The sequence below is a fragment of the Eleutherodactylus coqui genome, chromosome 5 (assembly GCF_035609145.1).
Source record: "Eleutherodactylus coqui strain aEleCoq1 chromosome 5, aEleCoq1.hap1, whole genome shotgun sequence".
Classification (NCBI taxonomy): domain Eukaryota; kingdom Metazoa; phylum Chordata; class Amphibia; order Anura; family Eleutherodactylidae; genus Eleutherodactylus; species Eleutherodactylus coqui.
In genome coordinates this window covers 129,637,213-129,659,292 of record NC_089841.1, presented here as the reverse complement: position 1 = coordinate 129,659,292, position 22,080 = coordinate 129,637,213, and the positions used below count along the sequence as shown (strand labels likewise).

Sequence of the window (22,080 nt, the reverse complement as noted above, 5' to 3'; positions counted from 1 at the left end):
CCTTCTGCCTCCCGGCTCGGCGATCATGTGACCGCTGGGGTCAGGTGGCACCTGGCGGTCACATGATCGCCGGTCCGGGAGACAGAAGGAGAATGCGCAAGACGCCGGTCAGGTAAGCAGGTCCTCCCACAGTGCAGGCTCCCGGCTCGGCGTTCATGTGACCGGCGGGGGTCAGGTAACACCGGCGGTCACATGATCGCCGGCCGGAATCTATGCATTGCATAGCGCTAATTGAGCGCTATGTAATGTGTAAAGGAGAAGGCAGAAAGGATTAAAAACCCTTTCTGCCTTCTCCTCGGGGGTCCTCGATGAGGACCAGTGCAGAAGTGTATCTGTACCTGATGTGTCTGACGATCGAGTGCAGATCCACTCCTGCACTGCAGTGTCGGGCCTGCCCCGACATCGGAGCTGTGGAGGGAAATTATGATGTTGGGGCAGGCCCGACATTGGACTGGAAAGGGTTAATACAGTTTAATTTTTTGTAAAGGCATCCAATTTTTAAAATATGCATTTTCCCCACAAAAACCCTTTTTAAATGGATAAAATACCAAAAAATGTAGGAAAAAAACCACCTATAATGAATGGGTATTGACGTTTTTATGTTGCATGGTGAATGCCGTAAAAATATTTCCTTAGAATATGAAGATGCAGTTTCAATAGTTTTTCTTGGAAAACATGGTTGTATTGCACTAAATTAGAGAAAAAAAAAATTCAATCTGTATAATCGAAAGCGATGTATCATAGTGATCAGATCGATGCAGATAAGAAAATTATGTTATTTTTACCAAATGGTGAACGATGGGAAAACAAAACACCCAAAAACAATGGCAACATTTCTGGATGTTTTTTTTCTATCCCCACCCACGAAAAAAAAATGTAATAAGTTATACAACACATTTTATATGTTCTCCAGAGTGGTGCCATTAAAAAACCTAATTATAAGGCCTCATTCGACTATGTCACCGAGGTGTGGCTCTTGTGCTTCGATGATGAAAGCCACAAAATAGGCCCAGCCACTAAGGGTAATAGACGTATAAAGTACAGAAATCAAATTTTTTTTAAGAGAAATTGCTGTGAAGAGTAGGGATATAAAAACATTCTGGATCAATTTGCTACATTAAGCTATTTTTATGATCAAATGCATACTACCGTGTTTCCCTGAAAATAAGACCCTGTCTTATATAATTTTTTGCCCCAAAAGAGGCAGTGTGTCTTATTTTCGACGTTCAGGTCCCTTGCGCTGGTATCCAGCACTGCTGCAGGCTTCCATGTATTCCTGAATGTCAACAGAGCATTTCTTCCTGGTAGTAGGGCTTGAATACCCCGCCTCCAGCAAGTAAATTGGTTCATCGAGCGCCGCGTTAGCCAATCAGAGCTTAGGCTCGATTAAGCAATCACAGCCTTACATTGAATGACATCATTGGCTGTGATTGGTTGATCGAGCGCCGGCTCTGATTGGCTGATGTGGCGCTCGATTAACCAAACGGAGCAATCTCTTGCTAGAGGCAGGGGTATTCAAGCCCCATTACCAGGAAGAACTGCTGTCAGCGTTCAGGACTACATGGAAGCCTGCAGCAGCCTAGCGCAAGGGACCCGAACGCCGTCTACTAGGTGAGTATTGCTTTTTTTCCCCCCATGTAGTGTAGCTAGGGCTTATTTTCAAGGGAGGGCTTATATTTCAAGCCCTCCACCTTTCTGTACTGAAGGGCCGCTGTGTTAAGTGAATGAAGAGGGAAGAGCGAGGAGAAAATTCTTCTCCTGCCGGCCTGGCCCCTTGCTGGCCGCTCTGTCAGAGAGCCAGCAATACTTGCTCCTGTGTAACAGCACGAGAGCGAGTCTGTGCAAGGACAAAAGTCAGGCATCGTTAGGCCAACATTCATCCTGCGTAAATGGGGCTTAAGGGGTGCCAATGCTTTGACCAGGGGTGCTTCCATGATGTCTTAAATTTATTTTTCTGGTGGAAGAGTGTTGGTGATGATAAGTTTATATTCCGCACAGTTCATAAGAAGTAGGATGCCATTCGAGTTGCTGTTTCCAACTCCATTTTTTCCTCTAGTCCCTGGCCGCAGGTCAAAGTCTCGTCCAGTTCTTGCATTAACATCACCCAGTAGGATGATTTTGTCCTCCTTGGGTATCTCTGATAAGATGATATCCAACGGCCAGTAAAATTATTTCCTTTATGTCTTCATCAGCATCTAAAGTTGGTGCATAAACACTGCTGGTTTTTGGCAAGATTAATTCGGAGAGTCAAGACTCGTTCGTTGATGCTGATGGGTGCTTCCGACAGATACTCCACCAGGTCGTTTTTAATTGCAAAGCCAACTCTGTGTATTCTTCGTTCTTGTTCAGGCAGGCCCTTCCAAAATAAGGTGTAGCCTCCTTTTTCTTTCTTCAGCTGTCCCACTCCTGCTCTCTGGGTCTCTTCAAGCGCTGCTATATCGATGTTAAAGTGCCTGAACTCCCTTGCTACAATAGCAGTTCTGCGCTCAGGGCGTTCATTATCTACATTGTCCAATAGTGTCCGAACGTTCCATATTCACTTTTCTTTTTTTGACCGCAAGGTGGTGACCCCTCTTCACGCAGTAGTCCAGTCAGGGAAGAGAGAGGCACCTTTTTCTAGCCCCCACCCCATGTGGAGTGAGCAGAGTGGGTCCTAAATAGGGCTACTCAGTCGTAGATACAGCTGCCGAACTGCTCAGTTACCCCGGTCCCTGAGCTAGAATGACTGAATCCATATCCATTGCCCATGTGCCAGTCTGTGGCTAGGAGCTTCCAGATTTCACAGTCCTGCCCCCATCGCTAATCGCCATGGGACTTTTTCATTTTCTTGGAAGATGCCTGTGTGTAAGTTTGATTTATATGTGGAGATCCGTGCTCACCCAATCAACACACAGTCTTCACAGAATGAGGTTCACATCCAGTGGCATGGTTAACCCGGCTGGTGGCTTCTCATCTGTTGCAGCCTTCTTCCGCCTTTACAGACATTGTAACATGTACCATGTTATCATCAGCCTACTCCGCCATTGAGGACTTCAAATTGTGCTTGGTCTGGTTCCTCCCTGTGGCCTTACAACCCAGGGAGGCCCTTCTGGGGTCAAATGACTCTGACGGCTTTGCCCACAGATTCACTAGGACACACAAGTCCCCTTACCACGACAAAGTGACAATCCATCAAGGGGGTTTCTTCATTCCATAATATGTTGCAAATAGCATTTTGCTTAATGGGGTTTTACAAAGCCACAGTCCTAAATTATGTGGATTTGGTGCAGAATCCTACTGTGCAAGTGGTTAAATGAAACAAAATCACTACTAATTTGCAGAATGAAAGGGCTCTTTAAGGCTGCCTGTCCACAGGCGGGTTTGCATTGCGTTCCCCCGCGGCGATAACCCGGCCACGGGGAACACAGTGAAATCTCTCCATAGCATTGCTATGGAGAGCACTTACCCCTGTCTACGAGTGGAGAATCATTGTGATTCTCTGCTCGCGGCTAGCAAATCGCATTATGCTACGATTCTCCGCGGTCAGCCTATCTGCCTGATAGGCTGACAGAGGAGATCCGTCTGCCGCTCCTGCTCCCGGGCAGCGGCTCCAGATACCGAAACGCCTGTGGACAGGCAGCCTAAAGCGTTCACTGCTGACACAGTGCAAAGATTTCTGTTTTGAAAGTCTGACGAGAAAATCCTAAACAAACTGCCACTGATTTAAATGGACATTTGCTAAAAATACATTTAATGAAAGTCCTATTAAAGCGACCCTCCAGTTTCGGGACAGTATTCTGACCCGGTACAGGAGTTGGAGGAGGGTATACTACCTGCATTTGTGCTTCTCTGATGCCCTTCTGATATGCCAATTTGGGCCCTGTTTTCCACTGTCCAAGATGATCACAGCAATTTTCTAATTACCTAAAGCGCACTGTACACTGCTCGCTGATTGGCCAGTGCTGGTCACATGAGCAGTTCTGTCCTATCAGAACAGGTATAGTGTATTAGTAGTCTAAAGACTAGGGGGATTAGGTAGTTTTAAGATTTTCAGCTAAAAACCAACCCAGAAACAATGAATTGGAAAGATGATTTTGTCACAAAAGCAAGGGGTCTCTATATCTGAATTCTGCTCAGATGTTTATTATTTTATTTTTTCTCTCTCTCTGTCCTCTAAACAGATGTTCCATTTAAGAAATTTGCACAGAATAAAACATGTTTCATCTCAAATGACAAAAAGGCATTATACACCGCAGAAGGAGAAGCCATTGCTGACTCTCTTTACTAAGGTATGTGCATGTGGTTTTAGTGGAGCGGTCAGATCGGGCAGGGCACTAATGTAACCTCTCTAGAGGGTTTTTTGTCATCGAAAATCTTCAAACTGAAATGAATAAGAAATCTAGCAATAATATAATCTATGCCAGTTTAACTCCTTAGTGACCAAGCCTGTTTGCGTCTTAATGACTCACTAATATTTCTTTTTTTTTTTTTTTAATTATCGCATTCCTAGAGCCATAACTTTTTTCATCTTTCCGTCGACATAGCCCTATAAGGGCTTGGTTTTTTGTGGGACAAGTTGTATTTTTTAACGGTATCATTTTGGGGTATATATAATCTATAATTTTTATTCTTCTTTTTAGTGGGGGATTGGGAAAAAAAGAAATGTCATTTTTGTTTTTTGTTTTTTCATTTTTATTTTGCACACTGAACATCATAATGTGATAACAGTATTCTCTGGATCAGCACGATTACAGTAATACCAAGTTTATACAGTTTTTTTTTTTAATGTTTTGTCATCTTTGTACACAACAAAAACTTTCTTTTTTGTAAAGATTTGCTTTTGTGCTGAAGCATTCCAAGAGCCATAGTATTTTAATATTGCCATCGACTGAGCTCCATCAGGACTTGTTTCTTGCGGAATGAACTCTAGTCTTTATTTACCCAGTTTTTGGAAAAATATAACATTTGATTGCTATTTAATCCATTACTAGAGGCAAGATTTTAAAAATCTGCAATTGTGGCATGTTTTTTATTTTTAATGGTGTTCATCTTGCAGTACAAATAATATGTTAAATTAACCCTGCAAACCAGTATGATTATGCCAATACCAAATTGCTATAGTTTTGGGGGGTGGTGGGGTTGTTGCAACTTTTTCACATTTAAAAAAAATAAAAATAAAATTTGTAATAGCTCGATTTAAAGACCCCCTAACTTTTTTAATTGTCAACCGTGCTGTGTAAGGGTTTTTTATATGATGAGTTGTCCTTTTAATGGTACCATTTGTTGATCCATGGGACATTTTAGTACCTGTTTTTTTTTGTTTTTTTTTAACACCTTTGTGACTACTATAGTGTTTTGACGTCCTGCTTTGCTGGGCTTTAATCCCCAGGGACGTAAAAACATGCTGCCTCTGGGGATTAAAGCCCTGCAGTCTGAGGACATGACAGCTTCATGCCGTCTGTTACCAGAGGTAGCTGACAACCTCCAGTCATGCTCCTTATTAAGGGTGGCTGAGGATACTAACCCCTGTCCTCTGCGATGTCCTGTGGCGTTCTCATCCTCCAGGACCTGACCCCAGTCTTCAACGCATGCACGCCAGACGTCATTACGGCACACGCATGGGCACAACCCTTGCAGGATCGGGAAATTTAAAAACTCCCTGCTCCCGACTAGTATGAGTAGCCGAGAGCATGAAGCTGTCACCAGGAGCTGCTGTATGTGGTTCCCAGTCACATGATCGCTACTATCCAATGGATAACAACGATCATGTAAAAGTAAAAAAAAAGTGACAGTGCTCGCTCGAGTAACTGACTTACCCGAGCGTGCTCCTCTCTAGACAAGACTGATGATCAATATTGGATACTCGAGATGTATGAGCTCTGAGGCGTCACTGCATAAAGGCCCATTTACACGCAAAGATAACCCTTCAAACGATTAAAAGTTTCAGCCATCTTTTTGCTTAAAGTGTTAATGGACACTGATGTCTTTTAACACTTTATCATCTTCATTTGCATGTGAAAGGGCCTTTTAGGAGCTGTTTGCAGAGCCCAGCATGTCATTAACACAGCTGCATTGTTCTCGTCAGGGCTGTTGGCAGAATACAATATAATCTCCGACTCCCGTGGAGAACCCAGCATGCGGTCTGTTGAGAGATACTTTATCTCTCTGCGGCTAAACAATGGGTTTTAAGTTTACCTTAACATCATTGTTTAGGCAAAAAGTGCACGATGGTAGCGTTTACATGTAACGATTATCACTGAGTCGTTTAAACGAATTTTGAGCGATAATCGTTGCGCATAAATGGTGCATTTGTCGATTGCATGGCGAACTGTGTTTATAGACAGTGGTTTCTGAAAGTTTTCCTGGGCCCGTGCAGTGATTTACATTACAGAATTGTGCAGCTTTTTAATGCAGTAAGAAAGTATAATAGGAACCAGCAGCACTCTCCACAACCCGTAAGGGGGAGAAACAGGAATCCTCTTCCAAATAGCATAGATTTGCACGCCTGTACCGGGATTAGATCCAAATCCCATAAAGGTACAATAGAAGAAAAAATGAAACGGGCAGCAAACTTTGGTGCAAAAAGTGGCGACGTTCCGACCTCAACATTCGGCTTGACAGAGACCGAATGTTGAGGTCGAAACGTCACCACTTGTGAGAAGATGCGGTAATTATACTGCTTTCCTATGCAGGCATAAAGTTCATTTTTTGCACCAAAGTTTGCTGCCTGTTTCATTTTTTCAGCTTTTTAATGCAGTGACATCTGAGGGTCCTTAGATCTCAAGCGTCCAATATTGACCATCGGCTTTGTCCTTTGTACACATGAATTTTTCCAGATTCCCTGAGTGATATGTACTGTAGATAGTGGAATATTCTAAGTTTTCGCAACTTTATGTTGAGGAACATTTTTATGAAATTATTCCACAATTTTTAGCACACAATTCAACAGCCTGCATCTCTGATGGTATAATGTTGAATTAGTTCCTATGACATGGGCAACTTGCACATCTTGAAAGGCACTATCAATGCTTAGCAGTATATAGAGGTTTTAGAACATATGCTTCCATCCAGACAAGGTCTCTTTCAGGGAATGTCTTGCGTATTTCAGAAAGACAATGCCTGAATTCATTTATTGACTTTTTATTATTCTTCCATTTGCTGGAAGTTTGTTCCAAGCATCTGCTATTCTTAGGCCTCCTGTCCACGAGTGATATGTCAATGCATTGTCCGGGGCAATAACCTTGACTGAAGGTAACACCCCATGAACGCTTCCCATAGACTTAACTATGGAAAGCGCAGCCCGACTTCCATGAGCGGAGAATCCTAGCGATTCTTTACTCGCAGGATTCAGATTGCAGCATGCTGTGATTTGGCGTGATTCTCTGTGGTGAGCCTATCTATCAGATGGATTCATCGCGGAGACCAGTCAGTTCTCCCGCCTGCTCCCCCACGGTGGAATATCGCTAACGATATTCCGTCACAGCCATGGACAGGCAGCCTTGCAGTAAAAAAATATTTCTGACATTGCTTCTCCTTTTTTTCCCCAACTAATCTCAGATTGTGACCCCTTGTTCTAATGTTTAGCTTCCTAATAAAAACTCTTCCCTCCTCAACCTTATTTATACTTTTAATATGTATAAAACTTTTGATCATGTCTCCCCTTTACTATTTCCTTTCTCCAGGCTGTACAAATTAAATTCTTCAAATCTTTCTTGATAAATATTAATCTTGACATCTTCCTCCATTTTTGTAGCTTTCTTTGGAATTGTTCTATTTTATCAATGTCTTTTTGTAGATGAGGTCTCCAGAACTAAATGCAGTATTCTAGATGTGGTCTCACCAGAGCTCTATACAGCGGGATCAAAATTTCCCCCTTTCCATTGGTAATACCTGTAGTTATACAGCCAAGCATCATACTTGCTTTCTTTGCTACCTGACCACACTGTGGATGCATTTTGAGGCTGTCAGAATTCAGAATCCCTAAATCCTTCTTTACTGAAGTCCTGGATAAAACGGAACCGCTACCAGACTATGAAAGGATTAAGTCCAATTTTCAATTCCTTACTTTTAAGCTCCTTATGTGTAATTGTATCAAAGGTTTTACTAAAATCCAGGTAGGCAATATCCTCAGTGCCACCTTCATCCACCATTTTTGTGACACAGTCAAAGAGATCAATGAGATTAGCTTGACATGATCTTCCCTCAGTAAAGCTGTGCTGTTTGGGATCCAACAGGTTGTTAGTTTTTAAGTGGTCAAATATCCTCTTTTCCATTAGTTTTAAGTACTACAGATGTCAAACTAACTGGCCCGCAGCTCCTGGCTTCTTCTCTACTACTCTTCTAGGTACTACATTGGCCATTCTGCAGTTATCAGGAACATCACCTGTTAGAAGGGCTTGGTTAAACAAATCAGTTGAAGGTTCAGTAATCCGATTGGAGTTCTTTAAGAACTCTGGGGTGGATGCCATCTACACCCATCACCTTTCTCAACTTTATAAACATGCAAGTTCACCTACATCATCAGCCTCCAAATTACATTCAATCTGGGTCTTACAACTAGAAGTACAAACAGGCCGAAACATATTATTATTCTGAAAACGAACTCATGAAAATACAGAACAAATGAAGCTAGCAATGGCCTTATCTCCAGTAATATAGTTATTTCCCACTTTTTAATTTTTTAATTCCATAGATTTTTGTTCTGTCATTAATATACCTAAAAAATGTTTTATCTCCCTCCTTAATGATAACGGCCATTTCTCCTTCCCCTTTGTGTTTTTAGCAGCATATGTTTTGCCTCCTTCTGTCTATTTTTATACAATTCTCTGTTAACCAGACTTCCAGTTTCTTTAAACCTCTTAGAAACAGATTTCTTTTCTTTTACTATTTTCAATATTCTCCAGAGAACCATAGTGGTTTCTTTTTCCTTTTACTAGTTTGTTCAACATAAAGTTTAGTTGCCTTTAAGATGGCCATTTTTAATAGTGTCCCCTGGGCACACACTCCTTTTGTTTTATTTCACACTGTTAATTCAGTTTTTTTTAAATTCACCCATATCCTTAAAATTAGTTTTTCTAAAATCTCATACTATGGTTTTAGTAAAGGATTTCTCGAAGTCTGTCCTTATGTCAAAGCATAAACATCGTTGATCACTGGAACTCAAATTCTCTTCCACCTTAACCTCAGACACCAGATCCCCATTTGTAAATACTAAGTCTAGAATGTGATCTCCTCTGTTCGACGACCTAACAAGCTGTTTTAGAGATGCTTCTTTATGTGCTTCTATCAAATTTCTGTTTCTCTTTGTAAATGCACTAAGGATACTCCAATCTACATCAGGCATCTTGAAGTTACCCGTTACAATATCTCCCTCTATTGCCATTTGGGTAATTTCATCTACCAACAGGTTATCATAATCCTCCGTTTGCCAAGAGGCCTATATATGACACCAATTCTAATCACAGTTCTCTTTAGTTTGTGTGCAAACCCAGAGAGTTTCTAGTTCTTTTTGTGTATTTTGAACCACTATTGATTTACGACTATCCTTGACATAAATTGCAATTCCATCTCCCCTTCTTCTACACTGTCTTTTATGTACAGTGTGTATCCAGGCATGGCTATTTCCCAATTATTGCAATTCTTAAACCAGGTCTCTGTTATGGCAACCAGGTCTAAATTAGCCATTAGAGGGCTTATTTCCTAAGCTAAAAGCATTTGTGTGGAGAAAATTATTTTTCGTTTATTCCTAACAACTACATTAATCCCATCACCAAAATTAACCACCACGTTTCTGGAGTTACCCATACACCACTTCAATCTAACCAGCTGGGGACGGAAATCGTCCTCATAAATTACATTTCTGCTGACTTAATCTAGTTTAAATGTCTGTAAAAAAAAAAAAAACCTGAATTCCTCACCAAGCACTTCTCCCCTTTTGTTTGAATGATGCAAACCATCCCTTTTGAATAATTCTATCTTAGACCACCTACAAAAATTTTGACTAACAAATCCAAAAACTTCCGTTTTACACCACTGTCGTAGCTTCAAACTCTGAGATACAACGTGCCTTATTCATCTGATTACTGACTGGCAGGACCTCTCAAAATGTTATCTTACAAAGGATAAATGAACCTGTTATCTTACAAAGCTCTTGGCTAAAATTTGGGAATTCTTTTTGAACAGAAATAAAATTATTTTGAGACAAATCATTGGTTCCATGTTGGACCAGAAGATCAAATTCACTATCTCTACTTGCAGTTTTGGCAATATTCACAACTATCTCATATACCCGGCTTCACCTGAGTTAATTTCATACAGGTGTTCACCTGTTGTTTGCACAGAAAATTTTATGAAGTCGTGGTTACTCCATAGGAACCGAGAAGTAAAATATGTAAACGCATAGTGGAGCGTTAGATTCTCCTCAGACTGCATGTACCGATGTCCTGCTGTAGAATGCGCCACCCCTCCCACTCTCCTCACATCTTACGCAAAAAGATAACGTCCCCTTTTATTCAAATTTACCCCCAGACTGGAGGTTGCAGTGTTTTCTTATCCTTAAAGGCATGCTCCATCCCTGCAGTCCATGGCCGCTTCTATTATGTACTTTATATCCTTTCAGTATATACACACAGAGCTCCCCACCCACCCACATGAAGGGAGATGGGTGATTTTCTATGATTTTTGCCTAGAAGCTTTGCATCACGGCAGAATACTTTTTACTGCATGGTAAACTGTACATGTTTTTTGAAAAAAATGTTAACTTGACATGTTTGTCAGCTTAAATATATGGTTTGTTTTGCTATCTGTATAAAATGTCAGAAACTGAGTATACATTTTTGAATTCGGCACATTTCTTGGTTCTTCTCAACTTTTCAAAATAGTTTGTTTTGAAAGCAAGAACCATTTCTTGTAATAGCAGCAGCATCGTTTAGCTTTTTATTCTATATCTGAAGGTTTGTCAGAGGCATCTAATCTATGTTTTACTTTCCTAGAAGTGTAATAACCACAGCCCATGAAATACCAGTTGAGCACTGATGCACAACCCATTGCCCACAAGACTTTTTTTGTGAGGACCAGTACAGATAAAGGGGTAGCCAGGATGCCAGCAGAATTTCTGTTAACTCCCCTTTGTTCTGGCTCGGCAGGATAGGCTAGCAGCTCATGAACTAACTTAATATGGCCTGTCTGATGATCGTAAGGATTCCTAAAAAGTCATGATATTAGAAAATCAGAATGAATAAGGTGAAAAGTCGATGTTTGACTGGACACTGTTGGGCAGTCATGGGGGTGTTTTTTTTTACACGAGAAAAGGTTATGTACTGTAACTGAATTGAACCTTAAAGGGAATGTGTTATCAGAATCTCCTCCAAGCCACCCAGGTGTACACATTCCGAACAACTTTCTTATTCCTTCTTGTCCTTCTAGAATTTCACACTGAAGCAACATTCTTATTTATGTATACTGTTGTACTTTATATGGGGGCTAAATCAGCTGTTTTTTACTGATCTATAATTTATTTAAACATCAGGTAGAACTTTAGATGAACTTTGAACCCTTCAGATCTCATTGCTACATGTATTTTATTAATTAATATAGAGTATATATATTCCACAGCACACTACACTTAAATTCCAAATTAAACTTTTAGTAGGTTTTTTGATAAAAACATTTACACATAAGGGCACAATTGTCCTATTAGAGAGGGGAGGAGTAAATCGACTACCATAATTATAGCAGCTTGGTCCCAGTCAAGATGCAAAATAATAAAAGGTAGAAGCAGAGCCTCTGGTCTTTTGTATCTTGACTGGGACTAAGCTGCTACAATTATGGTTCCTTCTGGTCTTCTATAGGACAGTGGTCCCCAACCTTTTTGACACCAGGGACCGGCTTCAAGCAAGACCATTTTTACAAGGCCCGGCAGGGTTGGGCGGGACATGGGCGGGGCTTTGGTTATATGGTGCGGGGTTATGAAGGGAGTTGGAGTTTAGTGCATTCTTATTTAATTATGACATTTAGAATGTCCATGTACACACATAGGGCAGTATATAATCTACCCCCCCCCCCCAGCACACACATACGGCAGCATATAATTTATCCCCCCCAGTAATAGACAGCCCCCACCCCTCAGTAATAAGTAGCCCCCACCTCTCAGTAATAAGTAGGCCCCCTCCCTCTGTAATAAGTAGGCCCCCTCCCTCTGTAATAAGTAGGCCCCTCCCCCTGTAATAAGTAGCCCCCTCCCCCAGTAATAAGCAGTCCCCCTTCAGTAATAAGCACCCTCCCCCCCGTAATAGGCAGGTGTCCCCCCCGTAATAGGCAGGTGTCCAACCTGTAATAGGCAGCACCACCCCCCTCCCCAGTAATAGGCAGCACCACCCCCCTCCCCAGTAATAGGCAGCACCACCCCCCTCCCCAGTAATAGGCAGCACCACCCCCCTCCCCAGTAATAGGCAGCGCCCCCCCCCCCAGCAATAGGCAGCCCCCCCTGTAATAAGTAGCCCCCCCCAGTAATAGGCGGTCCCCCCCAGTAATAGGCGGTCCCCCCCAGTAATAGGCGGTCCCCCCCAGTAATAGGCGGTCCCCCCCAGTAATAGGCGGTCCCCCCCCAGTAATAGGCGGTCCCCCCCCAGTAATAGGCGGTCCCCCCCCAGTAATAGGCAGTCCCCCCCCAGTAATAGGCGGTCCCCCCCCAGTAATAGCAGGTCCCACCCCCCAGTAATAGGCAGCCCCGCGTAATAGGCCCCCCAGTAATAGGCAGCCCCTTCCCCTGTAATAAGTAGCCCCCACCCCCGTAATATGCAAACCCCCCCCCCCCCCCTTCAGTAATATGCAGCCTCCCAACCCATATACTTACCTCCTCTCTGCTGTCGCTCTCTGTCTGCGTGCCCCAACGTCAGTGTGCAGCCCGGAACGCTTCCTCCCTGAGTCCTCTCCTGTGGAACTAATGAGCAGGGGACTCGGAGAGGAGAATCCTGGCTGCACAGACGTCAGTGTGTGTGCGCCGGGATCAGCGCGATTACCAGCTGGGAGCTGCGGCGCCCCCGCTGGTAATCGCTTCAGTGGTGAGCAGCGTCGGCACGCCGCCGGCCACATAGCACAAGGCAACGGGCCTTGTGTTTAGAGCCAAAGTTCCCGGCGGTGCCGCGGGCCGGCGCTAAACACCCAATGGCCCGGCCCCGGTCCGCGGCCTGGTGGTTGGGGACCCCTGCTATAGGAGACCAGAGATGTCCATATACCACTTGTTGAGTTTTGCTATTACGCTTTTTTTCAGCATAAACTGGGATTAACCTGATCTAGCAACAAAGGGCATTGTTCCCGCTGTTCATTTCCAGAGCACCATATGTTGATATGCTACTGGAATGCAATGCTAGAGTATTTGTCAGCCGTAGTTCCCATTCTCACAATGTGCCACATTTACCAGTGGTACATTCCTAAGGGTTGCACTTTATGATTTGAGTGCTTCCTAATCTTCTGGCATTCTCAGACAACTGGGTTTGAATATAGTCAGGGTTGTACGCCCTAACCAGCATCCCCTGACCCTCAGACTACTTGGGGCCATTTGATCCCGATTAACCTGGGTGACGCCTAAAAAGGAATCCTTCCCCCTGGGTTATCTATCCCAGTGTAAACTGTGAAGCTCTCCTCGTTCCTGATGATCCGCAAACCTCTAGCGGTGAAACACATTGAGTAATGTCAAACATCTAGAGTATGAAGTCTAAACATTGAAGCTCCAATCACAAATATAGGATTACGACATAATATATAGACACCCAGAAAAATTGAGGCATGTCAACTTTCCATGTTTCAACTTTATTGAAGTATAGTATTAGTTGAGTGCTAAAGGTTCACCCATAACGGGGTATCTCTATATGAGCCAATGAATCATCCCTTACATTTTGTGAACAAATTGCACAATCGCATCAGAACTTCATATAGGTGGGTGTTCCATATGTGCCCTACAGACACTAGCTAGACATAGATTATTGGTTTGGATCCAACACTTTTGGATTCCAAAACCGTAACTCGGGCTTTAATCACTATCCAGTGAACACACAAGGTTGAGTTCCTCACCTTTTTCTTTGTTAGTCTGTCTGAATGTCAATCATTCGTCTCTGTGTGCCCAATCCGAGAGGGTTGATTTACTCCTCCCCTCTCTAATAGGACAATTGTGCCCTTATGTGTAAATGTTTTTATCTAAGGTTATTAATAAAAACTAATTTCTTAATCCAAGCCTAATCTGTGAAGGGCGATTACTAGTTAGACTTTTCTGCCTCTGTGAACCCCCTTTAGTATGTTTTTGGAGTATGTGGGGAAACCCATGCAAAAACAGGGACAACATAATGTGATTTCTATGCAGAAGCTGCCCTTGGTTGGACCCTTGAGCTACTAAACCACAGTGCTAACCACTGAGATAACATGCTGCTCATGCTACATGTACAGAAATGATGGTCACCTTGACAGGAAACTAGACAATCTAAGTTAACAAGTGATTAATATGGGAAGTAAGAAGAGAAAAAAACATATATGAAATATTAATTATAATATATCAATATAGCTGATGCAGCGAAATAAACAATATGAAATAATAGGGATGTGAAGTGATGTGGATTATTATGGAGGCCACTAAAGTAGGGTTGGAGGATTAACTACAGCACATTTGGCTTTGGAAGTCTTATAACCATTTGTGAGTTTTGGAGAGAAAGCAATACAGAAGATATCCTTTATTTTCGTTTATACATTAGAGAGCAAAGAAATGTGTAATTGCTCTCAGAGCGAGAAACCAATTAATCTTGTAGATATGATACCTTTTAATGGCTAACACAAATCTGATGTTACAGCAAGCAAGCTTTCGGGGATATCTCGCCCCCTTTGTCAGGCTATTGAATGAAACTAGTTTGGATGGCACATAATTATAACCTACAGATGCAGAGGGGAGGAGAACACATTCCTCTTGATCTAAATAAATGTTCACACACAGAAATTTTGGACTGTTTTGCACTTAAAACAACAAACAGAGCAGAGACATACATCGTAAATCAGTCCACTGAGCGCAGGACAGTTTTATGATGTGTCTTATCTCTCCTTGGGGTCAGAAACACTCTTTTCTCCTTAGGGAGAGCAACTATATACTATAAACTAAGTGAGGAGACTCAAATGGCCACGCACGCTCCTCTGGGTAATATGCAAATAAGGGAGATGGAATAAATCCTCCACAGTGCCACCTATTGAAAGGCAGCATTCCTTTGAGTCAAAGTGGGACTTTTTATACAAGTCTTCTTACAATGACTGGGAATCAAAAGCAAAGCCAGACTCCATGTACATACAGCTGTTTCCGGGTTATTGCCCATCTGTACACTGATGATGGGCAATAACCCGGAAACAGCTGTATGTACATGGAGTCTGGCTTTGCTTTTGATTCCCAGTCATTGTAAGAAGACTTGTATAAAAAGTCCCACTTTGACTCGAAGGAATGCTGCCTTTCAATAGGTGGCACTGTGGAGGATTTATTCTATCTCCCTTATTTTTATTTATTTATCTCTCCTTCAACCTGCACATAGGAGATGCAGCATCACCTAGTGGATGGCAACATTATTACAAGTCAAGTTCTGAATTTTTATGAAATTTTAAAGGCAAAACAAAAACAACAATTTTTAATGATTCGGAGGAGGACATCTCTCTTGACCTCCTTCAGACATTTCATATTTTCCATTTATGCAAGAATCCCGAGCTGAGGTTCAATCCATTCTTGAGGTTGTCAAAAGGTATCATATCTACAAGATTACTTGGTTTCTCGCTCTGAGAATAATCACACATTGCTCTACTGGCTAACACGGTACCAAACCATTTTTTTTTTTTGTTTTAGAGCAAAGAAAGATACTTCAGTTCTTTTAAAGTTGGCAAATACTTATCATTTGTGGCATACTGTATAAATACATATATTTCTTACGTGGCCACAAATGTGAGAAGAGTCTTGTGCAGCCTTGCCTTAGAAAGTCGTCAAGCTTATCTAACCCATGGCTATAGAAGCAGTGTTCTGCCCTGTCCATAAATCTGCCCAACTCTGTAAACTAGAGTATTTAAAGGGATTCTGTAATTAGGTCTACATTAACTAATTTAGTGTTCTACATAGTAAGAACAGAACCTGTAGTCTGATTTACCCAAGAGAGCTATTCCCAAGTACTTTGTTATCCTCCTCTCATTCCATCTCCACTTTTTCTACATGCTTTTTCTACGTGCTACTCAAGAGTGTAGGAGAGCCAAGCGATATTACATGCTCTAAATAAGGCTTTGATGGAAAACGATTATTTTTTTGTTTTTTATATTTGGAAAATGACTAGTTACTCTTTTAAAAGCGGTTTCAGAATGTCTTATGTACAGGATCTGGTACATTAAATTAATGCTAATTTGATACATTTTTTTGTTCTTTTCTTGATGCAAATGAAACTGTAAACATCAGTATTTCAAATTAAATCCGGTCTGATCCCATCTTTTTATGATCTATAAAATCAACACTATTTTCTGGGTGAAGAACCGTCACATAATGGCTACACATACTAAAAATGAGCTCTGCTGATACGTGCCTTTTGTCGGTGCAGAAGTCTCTTTCTGATGAAGGCTTTGTATAAATGTATGCTGCCAGTAGTAAATCAGATAATGCGCTTTATTTCATTCACTGAAGCAAAAATCTCTGCATAATTTATTTTCTCCTTTTTTGTTTCTTTATACTCTTGTCATATATACACATGACGAAAAGATTGGCTCTGCTTCTGAATGCATTCTAATCTTCTCTTGACTTATAACTGTAATGGGCTGTAATCAGAGGGAAATAAATCCGTTTTTCTCCTGTCTGAGAATGTAATTTGAATAAGCAGAGCTCCTGTAATTTGGCAGTGCATGACAACATCGTATCAGATGAAAAATGGAGTTTGCAATGCTGAAAACCTTTATATACATCTATAAATAATTTCTCTTCTGAATGCTCAATCTCTGAATGATAAACAGCTAGAAAATACTATTAAGTTCTCACCATCTAACAGCCCATCTTGCCGAACAAAATGAGCCTTTTATTTATTTAATTTTTTTCACAAAAAAAATTTGCAGTGGAGGCGGTAATACATATCTCAAAACCTATATATATATATTGCTAATTAAAGTTGCAAGTCCATGTGTAGCCCAGCCATAAGCAGAAAATCGCAAGTATCAGTGATGACTACTAACTCGTGTAATAGCACTTTTTAGGCTTGTTTGCACATCTAAAATACAGACATTTTATATTCGTACTGATAACAATGCTATAGGACTTTAGGTCCATTTTCACGGAACGATGATCGCTCAAACGACAGTTTGAGTGACAGCTTTGAGCGATCATTTTGCACTTAAGAGCAAGGAAGTGTGCAAATGAAGCCTTAGCTGAAAGCAGTTAATAGCCCGAGGGCTCTTATCTGCTTTCAATTCTTTTGTTCTCCAGCGGGAAACAATGCTATCAACACTCCCCATGGAGAACTGCTGATGAGGCTGAAGGAGGATTTTTAGGTTGGACTGAATTTAACGATCAGCTAGCAGTGCAAGAAAAGTGCACAATGGCCACGCGTTTAGACGCAACGATTATCGCTCAAACGATCACTTTTCAGCAATTCTTTTTTGAGCGATCATCGCTCCGTATAAATGGGCCTTTAGACTTCTTTTGATATTGGCTGCCCTTGCTTTGGTTTGTCAAGACCAAATCAAATCTTGTTCTTGGCACTATGGCTTTTGTACTGAGCCATATTATGAAGGAATAGACAGACCCTTATGGTATATAGAGATGATCAAATTTATGGCCCTTGTTAGGTTTCATTATGTATTTACAAAATTTGTAAGCAAATCCCAAGACAAGGGGTAAAACGTTTAACAACAAAACCGAAAATGACACAATGTCATCAGATGGATTGACCATGAAAACGATTGCAATTATTTTTTACTAAGCACTAAAAGGGAGTCTGTCAGTAGTTTTGACAGCACTAAATGGGCACGGTGGAGAGAAGTTTAAGCATACCGTTGGCCAGGATTTTATTATCAACATCACTGAGAAAATTAAAGGGGTTGTCCCGCGCCGAAAGATAAATTTTTTTTTGCCCAGTCCCCCAGTACCTGTAAAGGAATACCGCTGCCATGTGTTATTAAAAAAAAAAAATTTCCCTTACCTGAATCCCCGTTCAGCAACTTTAAAAAATCTTCTGTCCAAGATGGCTGCCGCTGGCCTTCTCCCACAGTGCACCACAGGTCTTTTCCCATGGTGCACCGTGGATGTTCTTCTGCTGTCTGTGCTCCACTGCCGATTCCAGCCACCTCATTGGCTGATCGGCACCATGTGACGGGGCGGAGCTACGCGATGATGCTGAGAAGGGGGAGGAGCCAGGACGCAGCTCGTGAGCCCGGACCATCCAGGAGAAGAATCCTCTGTGCGCCAGCGCAACTGTTCCTGCAACCAGAGAAGACGTTTGATCGTCGCCATGGGAGACGGGGACGCCAGCATCGGCGGGGATAAGTGTATAACTTCTGTATGGCCAATATTTAATGCACGATGTATATTACAAAGTGCATTAATATGGCCATACAGAAGTGTTTAATCTCACTTGCTGTCGCGGGACAACCCCTTTAAGTTTTAATTTAGTTTTATTCCCTCACGTGCCGTTGCCACTAGTGCCTTGAATGCAGGCCTTTTCCCCAAAGTGCTCCTTTTTGCCCATTGATTTGCTCCCCAACTATGATTGACAGCTGTAGTAGCCTCCTGTCAATCTAGAGAGGTGCATTATGGGAAGAAAGACTGGCTTAACGGCACTTGCAGTAGCTGCATGTGGAAGAATAAAACTTCATTTTCTCTGTACTGTTGATAGTAAAATCCTGACCCATTATATGTTTGATGGGGTTGTCCCACTTCTAGCTATTTTGCTGCAGGAAGTAGACAGCTCCATACATTGCGCAGTGGCCCGGGTTGATAGTGCAGGTTGAGTCCTATTGAAGTGAATAGGTTTCAGCCTGTAGTACCAATGCAGGCCACTGCGCAATATATGGAGCTGTCTACTTCCTGCAGCAAAACAGAAGTAGGACGAACCGTTTTATCTCTATTCCCTACCCCTACCTAGCACTGTCAGTTTTTTGCAAAAAACTGACGACAGACTCCCTTTAAATATTTGTATACAATTTAGCAATATTCTGCTGTATATGCCTCATCCTAAACTAAAAATGTGTTTAATTGTATTATTTCTAGAATCCATGTCCACTTTGTGATGAAGCTAAAGAAGCTCTTGCACCATATATGGATAGGGTAATGTATATCTATGTATGTATATAATTAGAGGATAAATGTGTCCTAATTAGGAAGTACTAGCAATTATCATGTAGGTGGTTGGTGCATGTGTCACCTACTATGGAAGCTTTTCTTAAACATTATAGAAATTAAGTAAATATATAGCTTTACTTGCATTAGCTACATTTTCATGATAAGTTTCTAAACAACCAAGTGTACTTTTGGCCATTCAGCAAGACTTAGAACTGCACACCGCATCCTACCTTCACAGTGACCTCTACACGTGTCGCAGAACATGCCCACAACGCTATTCCATGGAAGGCTTCTTATGTCCAGGTGCCTGCTGTAAACCAAATCTCTGGAACTGCTGTTCGCAGTGCAGAGCAATAGGTCCGATAAGGTGACTACCCCCACAATCATTCACGAAACTAACACTTACAATCTGCAAATAAGAGCAGATTACAACAAATACACTTCAGTAAAGATTTTTAATTAGTTTTTTTTTTTTTTTTTAAAGCAACACATTCTGTTTAGCAACGCAAGGTTTAAATCTCCCTGTGGCGTTTCATTGACTCTTTACCTTAGCATGAGCAGATACTAATTGAGTAAATCTTCTTAACACTTTCTTACGTTGCCATGTATTCCTATATCTGAAGCTCTCGTCTTTAAAATAAAAATCCTAATGCGAGATAGATTGTATTCCATCATCCAGATGGTGCTTTGACACGGGGGAGAAATTGAACTTATATGATGAGCATAATGGTTACATTTATTCTTAAAACACCTCATTTTATATGCAAAATTCTTTATTATGATAAAGTCATTACAATAAGACATTTTCTTTCAGACTCCCTTTAAAACCAGACTATTAATATTCAAAAACTAGTCGGCGGGCATAATGCATTATATTTGGGTAAATAAATTGGGCCCATGAATCAGATTTCATATATTATACCATCTCTAATCAGATTTGTTTACTTATTGCAAAACATATTTCAGAATGGGTGATGGCTTGGATTTCTGCGCCTGAATCCCAGCATATTTTGTTTTACAAGTAGGAACCATGAGAGTAATTTGATATCTTAATGGAAAACACAAGTCACAACGGATTAATGGTGATGATTGCTGGAATTGAGCAATATAGGTTGATCTCTGCCTGCCACAAGGAGCTGTCACACTTCTGAAGTTTTATAATTTATATTCCGACATCTTTAATGCTGTGTAGATGCAGACAGGATGTAAGTATCAGGGAATAGCTGGAATTGGTTTAGACGTGATGATGATCCTCGCGTTTAATGTCATCAAGTTTAACACTTTTTTGCATTTTAGAAAAATGGCAATGTAAAATGTCACTTTCCTTAGGAGTTTACTTCAGCCTCCCAAAACATTTTATTACCCTTTTATTTACCCCTCTTATCTACAACTTGAGAATTGTGAATGGGAATTTTATATCTGTTACTGCTTTCCATAAAAGGAATTATGGGGTTTGTTCAAGTTCACTTCATCTTCTTTGGATCAAAAATCAACCACTATGGAGACTCAGGACCTAAAATAAAACGCGGCAGGTCACAGCACAATGTTAAATATGGATAAAATCTGAAAAAACGAAGGCATAAGCATGGCAACAAAATGCCGGATAGTCAATGCAATCATTTTCCCAATCCCAATTTACAGCTGCAAAAGTTGATTCCTCCATTACCAAAGTTCAAAGGCAACTTCTGCAATTTCTGTGGACTGTCAAGATCACAAACAAAAAAAATCCTAGACCGCATCAAAGCAAAGTTTTCATTGGAGGGCAAAATTATGAAACAGACTCTCATATTTTGACCACATAATGTGAGCTAATTCATTATAAACATTGATAAACGTGGAGTGGTCAGTGGCAAAAGAAAACCTGGCTGCAACAGAACGTGGCTTCATACTATAAAAGCCGACACCAACATGCAAATGATTGAATTGAAAGAAGCCGTACAAAACAGGACCGTGTGGAGAGTGCTGATCCATAAAATGTCCAAGTTGGCCTTGGATACAGATGAGATTTTTCTATATATGATCTGGGGTAATATCTGTCACAGGTGGCTTATTTCTTTAAAGGTGGCCATATACATTAGATAGAAGTACTTTGATGGTCGGACAACTAGTGAATGGTCATCTGCTGGACAATCGTTTCTCAGACGCAGTCATATACATTTTAGGCCGTGTTACCCAAAACAGTTGTTCAACTGAACATACATGTTCACTGACAGTGGGTAAGGCACGACCATGCTTTCTGGGAAAGTCCTATCAAAGAAAGTTTAAAATGTATCATATGCCAGTTAATTTTCATGATTTGTTGTAAAAATGCACCTGACAAGCAATTTATTTTGGTTGCAGTCAACAATTTTCAGCAATTTATATGGGCAGCTGAAGATTTTGCCTTTTGTCTTGTATAGACACTTGACATGTTCTTGGTTAAACTCCATTGGCGCAAACTCTCATGCCCCCTCCTTTTTTTTTTTTATTCCATGATTGGCTGCCGGTGTGATAACTTGAGGACCATTTACACAAGCAGATAATCGGTCAGATTAGAACGTACGATAATCTAATGTAAGTAGGTACAGCAACTAAATGACTAGCAAGAAGTTACTTGTTCTTCATGTTGAAAATTATGTGGATATAAAAATAATCATTGGTGGTTATAACATTTGTGTTATAACAATTTGATCATAGACAGCATGTGAAATTGTCAAAGAGGTGTGTGTGTGTGTGTGTGTGTGTGTGTGTGTGTGTGTGTGTGTAAAGATGACTGGTTATACTGGTTGTAGCAATCGTCT

At 41.2% G+C, this 22,080-nt stretch overlaps 1 protein-coding gene across 4 annotated transcripts in view; it reads left to right on the top strand.

Annotated features, from left to right (window-relative positions):
* Positions 1–22,080, top strand: part of C5H5orf63 (chromosome 5 C5orf63 homolog) — a 287,813-nt gene that overhangs the window by 248,109 nt on the left and 17,624 nt on the right. For all 4 annotated transcript variants that reach the window (XM_066603147.1, XM_066603148.1, XM_066603146.1 and 1 more), the window contains 2 exons: positions 4,161–4,268; positions 19,229–19,285. In XM_066603147.1, the coding sequence (XP_066459244.1) occupies positions 4,161–4,268; positions 19,229–19,285 (165 nt within the window). The remainder of the gene's footprint in view (positions 1–4,160; positions 4,269–19,228; positions 19,286–22,080) is intronic.